This window comes from Gadus morhua, chromosome 19 (genome assembly GCF_902167405.1).
Source record: "Gadus morhua chromosome 19, gadMor3.0, whole genome shotgun sequence".
Lineage (NCBI taxonomy): Eukaryota > Metazoa > Chordata > Actinopteri > Gadiformes > Gadidae > Gadus > Gadus morhua.
In genome coordinates this window covers 21,540,808-21,556,104 of record NC_044066.1, presented here as the reverse complement: position 1 = coordinate 21,556,104, position 15,297 = coordinate 21,540,808, and the positions used below count along the sequence as shown (strand labels likewise).

General features: G+C 53.2%; 1 protein-coding gene across 2 annotated transcripts; it reads left to right on the top strand.

The window, feature by feature from the left end:
• Positions 1-595: 595 nt before the first annotated feature.
• On the top strand, positions 596-15,292 carry copg2 (COPI coat complex subunit gamma 2). Of its 2 annotated transcripts, none has more exons than XM_030341521.1 (24): positions 596-738; positions 1,154-1,206; positions 1,288-1,368; positions 1,463-1,534; positions 1,660-1,739; positions 2,321-2,396; positions 2,650-2,742; positions 2,868-2,954; positions 3,564-3,721; positions 4,173-4,306; positions 4,717-4,784; positions 4,945-5,133; positions 5,380-5,475; positions 5,990-6,233; positions 7,406-7,481; positions 7,821-7,924; positions 9,245-9,370; positions 9,768-9,836; positions 10,259-10,440; positions 10,802-10,931; positions 11,335-11,432; positions 11,940-12,078; positions 14,192-14,290; positions 14,949-15,292. In XM_030341521.1, the coding sequence occupies exons 1-24, from the start codon at positions 702-704 to the stop codon at positions 15,077-15,079; spliced, it is 2,622 nt and encodes an 873-aa protein (XP_030197381.1). In that variant the 5' UTR covers positions 596-701; the 3' UTR covers positions 15,080-15,292. The 2 variants fall into 2 exon arrangements, with proteins under 2 accessions (XP_030197381.1, XP_030197380.1); XM_030341520.1 differs by having other exon boundaries at positions 9,242-9,370.
• The last annotated feature ends 5 nt before the right edge of the window (positions 15,293-15,297 follow it).

Here is a 15,297-nt window from a genome sequence, read left to right as displayed (position 1 = left end):
TAAAATAGGCAGCTCTAACGTTGAATATTCAAACTCTATTTATTTGTTAATTTGTGTTTATGTAATTTGTTAACCTTTCATATCATACTGGGAATGAGGTCGAATATTTTCAAAAATATTATTATCTTATGAAAGGCTACATATTCTCTACAGGTGGCGTTCCTCAATATATTCAGACCAACAGCACCCCCTGCTGGCCAAGCGAAGCAAAAAAATCACCCCCTGCTGGCCAAGCGAAGCAACAACAGTACCCCCTGCTGGCCAAGCGGAGGTACAACAGCAATCCCTGCTGGCCGAGCGACAAAGCAACAACAGCACCCCCTGCTGGCCAAATGAAGCAACAAAACCACCCCCTGCTGGCCAAGTGAAGCAGCAACAGCACCCCCTGCTGGCCGAGCGAAGCAACAACAGCACCTGCTGGCCAAGCGAAGCAACTACAGCACCCCCTGCTGGCCGAGCGAAGCAACAACCGCATCCCCTGCTTGCCAAGCGGAGGAACAACAGCACCCCCTGCTGGCCGAGCGACGAAGCAACAACAGCACCCCCTGCTGGCCGAGCGAAGCAACTTCCTGACCGCTGATCACCTTCTGACGCGTCTTCCGTCGACGTGGACCGGAAGTGATCACTCGTACTGCTACGTGGAAGAAGCTTCCTATGTTTGAGAGTCAGCTGGCCTCATCCCGGAGAACTATCTTGCAACAATGATTAAGAAATTTGACAAAAAAGACGAGGAATCTGGTAAGATTGCGATCTCACTCGAATATAAACGGCTGCGTAAAAACAAATCCGCCGACAGTGAAGTTAGTCCCACATTGCAGCGCTAGCTCCCTGTTAGCTCGTCGGCTAACCTGTATTGATCTTACGATTGTCGCTTGTGCTTTGATGTGAGGCGTCTATACTCGTGTGATATCATGTAAATGCAATTATAATCCATCAGAGGTTTAGGAGAATGACAATGTCAAGGGTGTCGCTCTCGGTTTAAGGTCGAGACGGTCCTCCCGTCTGAGGAGACGTGTCGCTGTGTTGATGTTACCTGTTCCTGTGTTGCTTACCTGTAACGTTACCTGTGTGTCAAATGCTGGACTTATTCGTCGTTTTATGGACCTTTCAAGTGGATTGTTCTAAACGGAGCGTTTATTATGTCCTCTTTCAGGAAGCGGGTCAAACCCCTTCCAGCATCTGGAGAAGAGCGCCGTCCTACAGGAGGTAGGATACACTCCAGACACGATCAATGTATGGATGCATTTAAAAGGGTGCATGATTTATTGTCATGCTTATTGTTGACAGGCGCGTATCTTCAACGAAACTCCCATCAACCCAAGAAGATGCCTTCACATTTTGACCAAGATCATCTACCTCCTTAATCAGGTAAAGGGATACGTCCTGATGTTATGACGACTCTTAAGTCACTTGTCTATCATGCTCTCCGTTGTTTACACATGTCAACGTGTGCGTCGTGCAGGGGGAGCACTTCGGGACGACAGAAGCTACTGAAGCCTTCTTCGCCATGACCCGACTATTCCAGTCCAATGACGTAAGTCATGGGCTATTCTACAAAAGGGAGATGTATGATTGGGGCTGTCTGATGATGGAAATATGTATTATGTGGAATAAGCCTTTATTTTATTTTTATAAGACGACATATGCTTTGGTTTTCAGCAAACTTTGAGAAGGATGTGCTACCTGACCATAAAGGAGATGGCCAACATCTCGGAGGACGTCATCATCGTGACGAGCAGGTGAGCTGCTCAGGTCATACACACTGTCTATGGATCACAGCTCAACCAGGGGTTTTGTGTGTTCATCAATTGAATATAAATTAATAAACAGTATTTTGTCTTAATGAATGTGGTTGCTGGAAATCGGCAACGTAAACAATGTATAGCTGTGGGCTGTATGGTGATGATGAGTTAAATCCCTCCTTTATCCTCTTTCAGGAAGCGGGTCAAACCCCTTCCGATGTTTTTTAATTCAAAGTCATAGTTTATTAGTGGTTTGTCACTTACTTGTCCCATCCAGGAACAATAACGTTTATATTATCCAACTACAAATGAGGTTATCAGTGCTATTGTTCCTGTGCGTTGGGGTCAGGGTTAGGTTAGTGTCAGGGTCAGGGTCAGGGTTAGGTTAGTGTTAGGGTCAGGGTCAGGGTTAGGTTAGTGTTAGGGTCAGGGTCAGGGTTAGGTTAGTGTTAGGGTTAGGTTAGTGTTAGGGTGAGGGTTAGGTTAGGGTCAGGGTCAGGGTTAGGTTAGGGTTAGGTTAGGGTTAGTGTTAGGGTCAGGGTCACGGAGCGTGCTAATGGCTTCTTTGTGTTCCACAGCCTGACCAAGGACATGACCGGCAAGGAGGACGTGTACCGGGGCCCGGCCATCCGCGCCCTCTGCAGGATCACCGACGTAAGGGGGGCTCAGAGGCTCTGGGGGGGGCCGGGGGTCCGCAGGGCAAAGCACCCAACAATCTCAACGCACGTCTTTTATAGGAGGAGCAGTTAGATGTTGGTCTGCCAGCTGCATTAGTAGTCATGAGCTTTGAGTTTGAAACCTTCCCATTGGGGCCATGAAGCTCTCTGCTAAGACATGACCACCTGATCCACATCCTGCCGGTACTCACAGCGGCGCGGAGCTGACCCTCACCCCCCTCTCCCCCCAGACCACCATGCTGCAGGCCATCGAGCGCTACATGAAGCAGGCCATCGTGGACAAGGTGCCCAGCGTGTCCAGCTCAGCGCTGGTCTCCTCCCTGGTAAGATCTGACTCCTCACGGGGGAGGGAACAAACCCGTCCCCTCCAGGGGTCAGTGTGGCGTGTGGATGGTCTCCGTGGTAACCCTCCCTGTGTTGTTGTTGTTGTTGTTGTTGTGGTGGGCAGCACATGGTGAAGATGAGCTACGACGTGGTGAAGCGCTGGGTGAACGAGGCCCAGGAGGCCGCCTCCAGTGACAACATCATGGTCCAGGTGAGACTCCCAGTCAGAGCTGTGGGGGGGCTGGGGACTGGGGGACTCCCAGTCAGAGCTGGGGGGGGCTGGGGACTGGGGGACTCCCAGTCAGAGCTGGGGGGGGGGCTGGGGACTGGGGGACTCCCAGTCAGGGCTGGGGGGGGGCTGGGGACTGGGGGACTCCCAGTCAGAGCGGGGGGGGGGCTGGGGACTGGGGGACTCCCAGTCAGAGCTGGGGGGGGGCGCTGGGCACTGGGTTGGACTCCCCAGTGTCAGTGGACATCCTGGAGTAAGGTGCTCCTTAATGACCTGGATCAGAACGGCACTTTGAGGTGCTGTACCTATACATTAGGTATTATATTGTCTGCTTAAAGGTTATTATTGGACTAAAATTCCAGATTCCGATTCCACTAGAGATCATGAGCCTGAATTTCGGTCCATATTTTTAGAGCTTAACAAAAAATAATTGTTGTTTTAACAGCGCAGAGCACACAGCACAAATAAAGCGAGGCAGTGTTTATTAGACTCGCCTCCAATCAGACTTAAGTTCATATCCGAGGGGGAGATGCCCCAACATGGTTCAGCGCATTGGGATGAAGAGTTAAAGAGTCTTCCTCCCCGCTCCAGTACCACGCCCTGGGGCTGCTCTACCACCTCAGGAAGAACGACCGGCTGGCCGTCTCCAAGATGCTCAACAAGTTCACCAAGTCGGGCCTCAAGTCCCCGTTCGCCTACTGCATGCTGATCCGCATCGCCAGCAAGCTGCTGGAGGAGACGGAGGGGGGGTACGTCCACGTCCGCCACGGACCCTCGCTTCATTGGGGGATTAATAACCTTTTATTGTTGTCGGCAAATGCAGGAGTCCTTTATCATTCTGATGATCTGTGAATTTACCAAAGCATAATCTGTTTAAAGCTTCAGAAAGCAGTTGATGGCGTTCCCTGCTTCGTTATCTATTGATTAGTATTATACCTCTTATGATGTGGAACTTTTATGCGTGGACCAAATTATGAAGAAAATGAATCCACTTCAAAATAACGAACAATAAGCAGTTGAAAATCCCCCGTGCTGCTCTGAGTTTCTAATCTGTCTGTTTGTGTGTGCGTGTTTGTGTGTGTGTGTGTGTGTGTGCATGTCTGTTTGTGTGTGTGTGTGTGTGTGTCTGTGTGTGTGTGTGTGTGTGTGTGTGTGTGTGTCTATGTGTGCGTGTGCGTGTCTTTGTGTGTGTGTGCACAGTCACGACAGCCCGCTGTTTGACTTCATCGAGAGCTGCCTGAGGAACAAGAACGAGATGGTGGTGTACGAGGCCGCCTCGGCCATCGTGCACATGCCCACCTGCAGCGCCCGGGAGCTGGCGCCCGCCGTCTCCGGTACGTCCTCCTCACGCCGCCGTACGGCCCCCCCCGGTCTGCTGGGCCCTGAGGCACTGAGGGGCCACGGGGCGTCCCCGGGGGGGCCACGGGGCGTCCCCGGGGCGGCCCCAGGGCGTCCCCGGGGCGGCCCCAGGGCGGCCTGGCTTTAAACTGACAGCACGTTGACGTTAACGCCAAGGGGGCGGGGCATCGGTCCAGACCCCAGGGAACGTGAACCGAGAGCCAACCCGGACAGATGACGTAGTGGTCTCCATTGAGAAGCTGATGGAAGGAGGTTCTGATGGCCTGCTGGTGAACAGCGGGAGCAGCCGATAGGAGACCGGGCTAGGTTCAGGTGGGCCGTACCGTTTCCTCTGGAGCTCTCTCCTAAGGCTTGTTGTGGTCTGTGTGTTTCTTTGTCTCTCCAGTGCTGCAGCTGTTCTGCAGTTCACCCAAAGCAGCCTTAAGATACGCTGCAGTCAGGACCCTCAACAAGGTAACGCACGCACGCACGCACGCACAGTGGATGAGGTTCAATCAATGATACCACTAATCCATACAGTCATCCATTTAAATAATGTAAAGAAGCAGTCCTCCTCAAATGAACGAGGTGTGACCAGGAGCTGTGTCCCGTGTGTCCCGTGTGCGTCCACCAGGTGGCGATGAAGCACCCGTCCGCCGTGACCGCCTGCAACCTGGACCTGGAGAACCTGATCACGGACTCCAACCGCAGCATCGCCACGCTGGCCATCACCACGCTGCTGAAGACGGGGAGCGAGAGCAGCGTGGACCGCCTCATGAAGCAGATCTCCTCCTTCGTCTCCGAGATCTCCGACGAGTTCAAGGTCGGTCGCGGCTGATTGGTCGATTCACAGATGGCTCTGCCACAGTAGGAATGTTTCTCAGGGGGCGGGTCTTCATCAATTTTGGGATGGAGGGAATATGGAATAGAATAAGAATGTAACGGATGGAACTGGGTCCGATGTGCAGAAGAACAGACAGAGGCTGTTGGATAATACACTTTGATTTATAATTATAAAAAGCTAACATTTGGTGTGTGTGTGTGTGTGTGTGTGTGTGTGTGTGTTCAGGTGGTGGTGGTTCAGGCCATCAGCTCCCTCTGCCAGAAGTATCCCAGGAAGCACAGCGTCATGATGAACTTCCTGTCCAACATGCTCCGTGACGACGTAAGTCCCCCTCCCCCCCCCTCACTCTCATGTCATCAGCAGGACCTCATCGATTATCCAGGTCAGATGGTGTTTTCCTCAGTTCTGATGTGAGTGTTGATCACCTCTGGCTCTGTGCTGATCGCTGGGATAACCACACAGCCTCTTCATCTATGTCTCTCCGTCCTACTCTCTCTCCCTCCCTGTAACTGTCTGTCTGTCATCCTGTCTTTTCTTCTTTCCTTATTTGTCGCTCTTTCTCTCTATTTTGTTGCCCCTGTGTCTCTCGTTTAATCTCTTCTTTCTTTCTTTTTGTCTTATTCTCTCTCTCTCTCTCTCTCTCTCTCTCTCTCTCTCTCTCTCTCTCTCTCTCTCTCTCTCTCTCTCTCTCTCTCTCTCTCTCTCTCTCTCTCTCTCTCTCTCTCTCTCTCTCTCTCTCTCTCTCTCTCTCTCTCCCCCCCCCTGATGTCTCTCGTCCCGATGTCTCTCGTCCCTGATGTCTCTCGTCCCTGATGTCTCTCGCCCTGGCCTGCAGGGGGGCTTTGAGTACAAGCGTGCGATCGTGGACTGCATCATCGGGATCATCGAGGAGAACCCGGAGAGCAAGGAGACGGGGCTGGCCCACCTGTGCGAGTTCATCGAGGACTGCGAGCACACGGTGCTGGCCACCAAGATCCTGCACCTGCTGGGCAAGGAGGGCCCGCGCACCCCCGCCCCCTCCAAGTACATCCGCTTCATCTTCAACCGCGTGGTGCTGGAGAGCGAGGCCGTACGAGCAGGTAGAGAGAGGGGGGAGGGAGGGAGGGAGAGAGAGAGGGGGGGGAGAGGGGGGAGGGAGAGAGAGAGGATGTGTGTGCTATTTATTAAATGACACTCAAACGCATACATACACCAGTACTCGTAAGTTACACACACTAATACACACCCGTATACAAAAACACTTGCAAAAGCTCACACATCTGCCTGTCTTGCTGAACTGAATATGGTTAGTGCTGAGAAAAGCAGGGTATGATCAACATTTTGGTTAAAAGTATCATCAAATGGCTTCCTACTCTATCGCCAACCCAAAAATAACCAGATGTGTGACTGAACCCATCGCGGGGCTCTCCTTCAGAGCCTACATAGTGACCTCTCCTTCAGAGCCTACATCGTGACCTCTCCTTCAGAGCCTACATAGTGACCTCTCCTTCAGAGCCTACATAGTGACCTCTCCTTCAGAGCCTACTTCGTGACCTCTCCTTCAGAGCCTACATAGTGACCTCTCCTTCAGAGCCTACATAGTGACCTCTCCTTCAGAGCCTACTTCGTGACCTCTCCTTCAGAGCCTACATAGTGACCTCTCCTTCAGAGCCTACATAGTGACCTCTCCTTCAGAGCCTACTTCGTGACCTCTCCTTCAGAGCCTACTTCGTGACCTCTCCTTCAGAGCCTACATAGTGACCTCTCCTTCAGAGCCTACATAGTGACCTCTCCTTCAGAGCCTACATAGTGACCTCTCCTTCAGAGCCTACTTCGTGACCTCTCCTTCAGAGCCTACATAGTGACCTCTCCTTCAGAGCCTACATCGTGACCTCTCCTTCAGAGCCTACATCGTGACCTCTCCTTCAGAGCCTACATAGTGACCTCTCCTTCAGAGCCTACATAGTGACCTCTCCTTCAGAGCCTACTTCGTGACCTCTCCTTCAGAGCCTACTTCGTGACCTCTCCTTCAGAGCCTACATAGTGACCTCTCCTTCAGAGCCTACATAGTGACCTCTCCTTCAGAGCCTACATAGTGACCTCTCCTTCAGAGCCTACATCGTGACCTCTCCTTCAGAGCCTACATCGTGACCTCTCCTTCAGAGCCTACATCGTGACCTCTCCTTCAGAGCCTACATCGTGACCTCTCCTTCAGAGCCTACATCGTGACCTCTCCTTCAGAGCCTACATCGTGACCTCTTTGTCCCCCTAGCGGCGGTCAGCGCCCTGGCCAAGTTTGGAGCCCAGAATGACGACCTGCTGCCCAGTGTCCTGGTGCTCATGCAGAGGTACCTGTCACTGACCGACCAATCACAGCAGACCAGACACTGACCGACCAATCACAGCAGACCAGACACTGACCGACCAATAACAGCAGACCAGACACTGACTGACCAATCACAGCAGACCAGACACTGACTGACCAATCACAACAGACCAGTCATGTACTGACCAATCACAGCAGACCTTTTATCCAAAAACACTTTTAAGGCATCTAAGGCTACAAGACATTTGAATCTGCTTCAATAAAGACAATTTTACAAATCCTCCCTCTGAAAACGAAACGTTCCTACCCTCTTCTGACTGTGTGTGTGTGTGTGTGTGTGTGTGTGTGTGTGTGTGTGCAGGTGTATGATGGACAGTGACGATGAGGTGCGTGACAGAGCCACCTTCTACATGAACGTCCTGCAGCAGAAGCAGAAGGCCCTGAACGCCGCCTACATCTTCAACGGTACGGCCACACGCACACACAACCTCCACGCACACGCACACACAACCTCCACGCACACACAACCTCCACGCAGTCGCACACACATCCTCCACGCAGTCGCAACCTTCAGGTAGTCGTACACACAACCTCCACGCACACGCACACACAACCTCCACGCAGTCGCACACACAACCTCCACGCAGTCGCACACACAACCTCCACGCAGTCGCACACACAACCTCCACGCACACGCAACCTTCACGTAGTCGCACACACAACCTCCACGCACACGCAACCTCCACGCAGTCGCACACACAACCTCCACGCAGTCGCACACACAACCTCCACGCATTCTCACACACAACCTCCACGCAGTCGCACACACAACCTCCACGCAGTCGCACACACAACCTCCACTCAGTCTCACACACAACCTCCACGCAGTCGCACACATAACCTCCACTCAGTCTCACACACAACCTCCACGCAGTCGCACACACAACCTCCACGCAGTCGCACACGCAACCTCCACGCAGTCGCACACACAACCTCCACGCAGTCGCACACACAACCTCCACGCAGTCGCACACACAACCTCCACTCAGTCTCACACATAACCTCCACGCAGTCGCACACACAACCTCCACGCAGTCTCACACAAACACGCACCTCATTTCGATCCCCTCAACAGGTGCTTTTCAAGCGTAACATACCGTAGAGTCTTGTCCATTTTATTGAGCAGTAGTATGGGTTCAGGTCGAAGGGAGGAATACTGTATTGATACCAATCTGAATGGATAAAGGTGAATTGGTCGACTTTTTTCTTATGGAAATGATGTTAAAAAAGCTTTGGTTGGGGATTGTTCCAAAGCATCTCCCCATGGGGGACGCAGAGTTTAGAACAAAACAATCTAGGAGCCCCCGTTCTACAGCCAGTAGGATGAGGGCGTGTTTCCACAGCAGGGTGCGGAACGGATCGGATCGCAAAGGTGCGCATCGGGTCGCGTTTCCGCCGCCAAAAGTGGGCGTGACCCGGACTTGGCCGTACCCGTTTTGGCCTCGTTTTCAGGACTCCTCCGTTGGGGTACTGAAAACGTGACGCCTGAAAGGGTCCCGGGAAATTCTAGGTACACACCCCCTCCGTTGATTGGCCGATGGAATCATCACTTCTATACACTATACCGCCCCCTCCCTACCGCACCTTTGCGATCCGATCCGTTCCGCACCCTGCAGTGGAAACGCAGCATGAGTCTCCTGAGGGCTGAGAGATCTGGGGTTAGGTTCTCCAGGTCCGGTGAGGTTAATGTGTGTGTGTGTGCGTGTGCGTGTGCGTGCTCAGCAGGTCTGTCCGTGTCGGTCCCGGGGCTGGAGAAGTCTCTGCACCAGTACACGCTGGACCCCTCAGAGAGACCCTTCGACATGAAGAGCGTCCCCCTGGCCACCACCCCCATCTCAGAGCAGAAGTCAGGTAACCCCAACACCCCCCCTGACATTAATGCGATTAATCACGATTAAATATTTTAATCGCTTGACAGCACTAAATTGTATATATCGTAATATCAGGGCCAAAAGCTCTGCGCGCCTCCGGATGGCCGTAGGGATTGGGCTTTGCGGGGTTTGTTTACCGCCGTTGCTATGGTTAGCGAGCCAATTCTCGGTGCGCCACTTCTCTTCCGCACAGAGCAGAACTGTGGCCTATTCTACACATTTTAATTTTCTTAATTATAATTATATTATTCATTTTTACTGAATTTGTTTTTTATTACTGAAAAAAAATAATAATAATCGGTGTTGGCCGTAACACCGGTAATACTGTATACCGCAGCAACCCTACCACTGACCCCGTGTTCTCCCCCCTCCTCCAGACATGGCGCCTATAGCCACCAGCAAGATGCCGGAGAAGATGGCCCCCTCGCGCCAGGACATCTACCAGGGTGGGTCCCTCACGCCACGCCGGGCCGGGCCCCGTGCCCCTCACCGCCACCCCGGGGCCCCCCCGCGCCGGCCTGGCGCCCCTAGCGCCAGGCCGGCACTTTAACGCTGAACTTTGCTTTACGTCCCGACCCTTTTATTACATCTCTCCTCCAATTTCTGCAATATCGTTGTCCTTTCTACGTCTATTTTAGTAAGAGAGGAAAGAAGTTATGTTATAGTTAGGAGTTGACTAGTTTAGGTTGGTATTAATGTTGATATGAGTCGACTATAGTTTAGGTTGGTATTAATGTTGATATGAGTGGACTATAGTTTAGGTTGGTATTAATGTTGATATGAGTCGACTATAGTTTAGGTTGGTATTAATGTTGATATGAGTTGACTATAGTTTAGGTTGGTATTAATGTTGATCTCTGCTGCCCAGAGCAACTGGCGGCCATCTTGGAGTTCCAGGGCCTGGGGCCGCTGTTCAAGTCGTCGGAGGCGGTGCAGCTGACGGAGGCGGAGACGGAGTACGTGGTGCGCTGCGTCAAGCACACCTTCGCCCAGCACATGGTGTTCCAGTTCGACTGCACCAACACGCTCAACGACCAGCTGCTGCAGAAGGTACCCCCTGATACTGGACCGGTTACAGCCGGACCAGGACCCTGGACCGGTTACAGCCAGTCCAGGGTCCTGGTCTGACTGTAACCAGTACCCCGGTACCGGACCGGTTACAGCCGGACCAGTGTGTGTGTGTGTCTCCCAGGTGGTGGTGTAATGCTGTGTGTGTGTGTGTGTGTGTGTGTGTGTGTGTGTGTGTGTGTGCGTCTCCCAGGTGGTGGTGTAACGGTGTGTGTGTGTGTGTGTGTGTCCCAGGTGGGGGTGTAATGGTGTGTGTGTGCGTCTCCCAGGTGGAGGTGTAATGGTGTGTGTGTGTGTGTCCCAGGTGGTGGTATAATGCTGTGTGTGTGTGTGTGTCTCCCAGGTGGTGGTGCAGATGGAGCCCTCAGAGTCTTACGAGGTGCTGCACTACATCCCGGCGGCCAACCTGCCCTACAGCCAGCCGGGCTCCTGCTACAGCCTGGTGCGGCTGCCTGAGGAGGACCCCACCGCCGGTACGCACCCCGGGGGGCGGGGGGGGCGGGGCCAGAGGGGGTAGCTGCACTGGGGATTGTGGGACATGTAGTCATAGCAGAGTACCGAAAAAAGCCGACCACTTTTGATAATGAATACATTTTATTTGGATGACCGGCTAAACATCGTAAATCCACACACTGTTGTTCCTGAGATATGAGCCCCGTTAGTTATTGGATTGAGAACGATAATCTCAACTCCTGGCTGAATCTAGCAGGGGAATAGTAACAGACATGATGTTGAGCAGACTTTACAATGAAATGTCACCGAACTGTTTAGTCACAGAGCAGTCGGTGAACAGTTTGGTGTCCTGGGATCACTGTGTGTGTGTGTGTGCGTGTGCGTGTGCGTGTCAGCTGATCCTCTAACGTCTCCTCTCTGCAGTGTCGTGTACCTTCAGCTGCACCATGAGGTACCTGGTGAGAGACTGCGACCCCAACACCGGTGACCCCGACGACGACGGCTACGATGATGAATACGTGGTACGAAGCCCACGCCCCCTTCACTGCCTCCAGCCAATCGGATGTCTGCTTCACTGCAGCATCCTTCCACTCGGTCTACTTTTATAATAAGTTGGAATGGCTTAGCATTTAGTCTTCCTCTGATGTAGTTGTGAAGTTGAACGGCATGAGGAGTGAAGCCGTCTACAAAGACAGCTCACCCTGTGAAAAAATGGATGCAAATAAATTCTCTCCCTCTCTCCCCCCCCCCCTCTCTTTCCCCCCCCACCCTCTCTCTCTCTCTCTCTCTCTCTCTCTCTCTCTCTCTCTCTCTCTCTCTCCGTCCCCCCCTCTCTCTCTCTCTCTCTCTCTCTCTCTCTCTCTCTCTCCCCCCTGGCTCTCCCCTCCCCCCCTCTCTCTCCGTCCCCCCCTCTCTCTCTCTCTCTCCCCCCTGGCTCTCCCCTCCCCCCTCTCTCTCTCTCCCCCCCCCCCCCCCCCTCTCTCTCTCTCTCCCTCCCCCCCCCTCTCTCTCTCCCTCCCTCTCCCCAGCTGGAGGACCTGGAGGTGACGGTCGCGGACCACATCCAGAAGGTTCTGAAGCCTAACTTCGGTGCGGCCTGGGAGGAAGTAGGAGACGAGTTTGAGAAGGAGGAGACGTTCGCGCTGGCTTCAGTCCGCACTCTGGACGGTACGTTCTGTGGCCCCGTTCAGTCCTCACTCTGGACGGTACGTTCTGTGGCCCCGTTCAGTCCTCACTCTGGACGGTACGCTCTGTGGCCCCGTTCAGTCCTCACTCTGGACGGTACGCTCTGTGGCCCCGTTCAGTCCTCACTCTGGACGGTACGTTCTGTGGCCCCGTTCAGTCCTCACTCTGGACGGTACGCTCTGTGGCCCCGTTCAGTCCTCACTCTGGACGGTACGCTCTGTGGCCCCGTTCAGTCCTCACTCTGGACGGTACGCTCTGTGGCCCCGTTCAGTCCTCACTCTGGACGGTACGTTCTGTGGCCCCGTTCAGTCCTCACTCTGGACGGTACGCTCTGTGGCCCCGTTCAGTCCTCACTCTGGACGGTACGCTCTGTGGCCCCGTTCAGTCCTCACTCTGGACGGTACGCTCTGTGGCCCCGTTCAGTCCTCACTCTGGACGCTACGCTCTGTGGCCCCGTTCAGTCCTCACTCTGGACGGTACGTTCTGTGGCCCCGTTCAGTCCTCACTCTGGACGGTACGTTCTGTGGCCCCGTTCAGTCCTCACTCTGGACGGTACGCTCTGTGGCCCCGTTCAGTCCTCACTCTGGACGGTACGCTCTGTGGCCCCGTTCAGTCCTCACTCTGGACGGTACGCTCTGTGGCCCCGTTCAGTCCTCACTCTGGACGGTACGCTCTGTGGCCCCGTTCAGTCCTCACTCTGGACGGTACGCTCTGTGGCCCCGTTCAGTCCTCACTCTGGACGGTACGCTCTGTGGCCCCGTTCAGTCCTCACTCTGGACGGTACGCTCTGTGGCCCCGTTCAGTCCTCACTCTGGACGGTACGTTCTGTGGCCCCGTTCAGTCCTCACTCTGGACGGTACGTTCTGTGGCCCCGTTCAGTCCTCACTCTGGACGGTACGCTCTGTGGCCCCGTTCAGTCCTCACTCTGGACGGTACGCTCTGTGGCCCCGTTCAGTCCTCACTCTGGACGGTGCGTTCTGTGGCCCCGTTCAGTCCTCACTCTGGACGGTACGTTCTGTGGCCCCGTTCAGTCCTCACTCTGGACGGTACGCTCTGTGCCCCCGTTCAGTCCTCACTCTGGACGGTACGCTCTGTGGCCCCGTTCAGTCCTCACTCTGGACGGTACGCTCTGTGGCCCCGTTCAGTCCTCACTCTGGACGGTACGCTCTGTGGCCCCGTTCAGTCCTCACTCTGGACCGTACGCTCTGTGGCCCCGTTCAGTCCTCACTCTGGACGGTACGTTCTGTGGCCCCGTTATGCTGCGATGCCAGCCTGCAGTGACAATCGCTATTCCTAAAGCTGCGTTTATTCTGTTGGGATCTTTGTGATGGATATTAGGGCTGCAGCTAAGGAGTATTTTAAAAGGGGATAAATAATTGTTGTTCTATTAATCAAGTCCATAACTTAACATTTCCCAAATAATGGCAAATGCGACCAGAGAGTTGTCTTACAGTTTTTGCTTATCTGGCGAGCAGCGAAATAAAACCGAAGAATACATTTTGTAGTTCTCCATGAACAGTTCTGGGGAGTTTTGAAAGCATTTAGCATTAACTGTTTGGTATTGTACTTGATAAATACCTTGAAAGGATAACTAATTATCAAAATTTGACTCCTTTTCTATGTACTGTTACGTTCCTAAATGTGTCCTGTTTAACCCCGGGACCTGTGATTTCACCAGGCACCCCTTCGCTCTCTCTCTCCTCCCGAGTGTAGTCCTCTGAGTCCACCAGGCTAGGGTTAGGGTTAGGGTCGACTATAGGCCGCTAGGCTCACCCCTTCGCTCTCTCTCTCCTCCCGAGTGTAGTCCTCTGAGTTCACCAGGCTAGGGTTAGGGTTAGGGTTAGGGTCGACTATAAGCCGCTAGGCTCACCCCTTCGCTCTCTCTCTCCTCCCGAGTGTAGTCCTCTGAGTTCACCAGGCTAGGGTTAGGGTTAGGGTTAGGGTCGACTATAGGCCGCTAGGCTCACCCCTTCGCTCTCTCTCTCCTCCCGAGTGTAGTCCTCTGAGTTCACCAGGCTAGGGTTAGGGTTAGGGTTAGGGTCGACTATAGGCCGCTAGGCTCACCCCTTCGCTCTCTCTCTCCTCCCGAGTGTAGAGGCGGTCGGGAACATTGTGAGCTTCCTGGGCATGCAGCCGTGCGAGCGCTCGGACAAAGTCCCCGAGAACAAGAACTCCCACGTCCTCTTCCTCGCTGGTGAGTAGATCTGAACGGCGTTGACTCCCTCAACCGTTTCTATTGGCCACCGGATGTGTAGGATGGTAATAGGGCTGAACGATTAATCTAATTCAAATCAAAAATATATTTTTCTTTTACAATTTACAATAAGAGCATTTAGCAGCGATTTTATCCAAAGCGACTTACATCGTTTAATACACACATTGACGGCAGAGTCAACCATGCAAGGCGACAGCCAGCTCGTCAGGAGCAGTTAGGGGAGCTGGGGATCGAACTAGCAACCTTTAGGTTACAAGACAACTGCTCTACCTCCTGAGCTAAGCCAACCCAATTCAACAGTTAAATAAAGATGTTCTATCAATTCATCAACACATCGGTCTGGTCCAAAGGAAAGAGCCGTTTATATGTTGACTGCTTTCAATGTTTTGTTGGTCATACTAAATAATGTTTTTTAGATTTTTAGTGAATAATACAGAACAAAGGAACTTAATCAATTTAAAAAATCTTAGTCGCAATATTGTTCAAAATAATTGCAATCAGATTATTTCCGCAAATCGTTCGGCCCTAGACGATCACTGTTTTAGACATGGACTTTAAATGTTCCAGTAGAAGACAGATATTGCCTTGACTTCACCTGTGGACCCCTCCTAACCTCCGCCCCCCCCCCCCTCCCCAGGTGTGTTCCGCGGGGGTCACGACCTGCTGGTGCGTGCCCGTCTGGCGCTGTCGGACGGCGTCACCATGCAGGTGACGGTTCGCGGCGCCGACGAGACGCCCGTCGACGTGATCCTGGCGTCGGTCGGCTAGACCCCCCCCCCTCGTCCCCCCCACACACGACCAAATCATCGCCCAGTTATCTATACCCCCCCCCCCCCCCCCCCCCCCCTTTTCTTATCCACGTCGGCACTCTACACTTTGACGTCCTTGCGGCGGTCGACTCTGTGCAGTTCTGTTTCTGTTGTTGTGATGCAGGAGTTAATGAACGGATTAATACGATTAAATAAAGAACCTGTCAATGAACACAC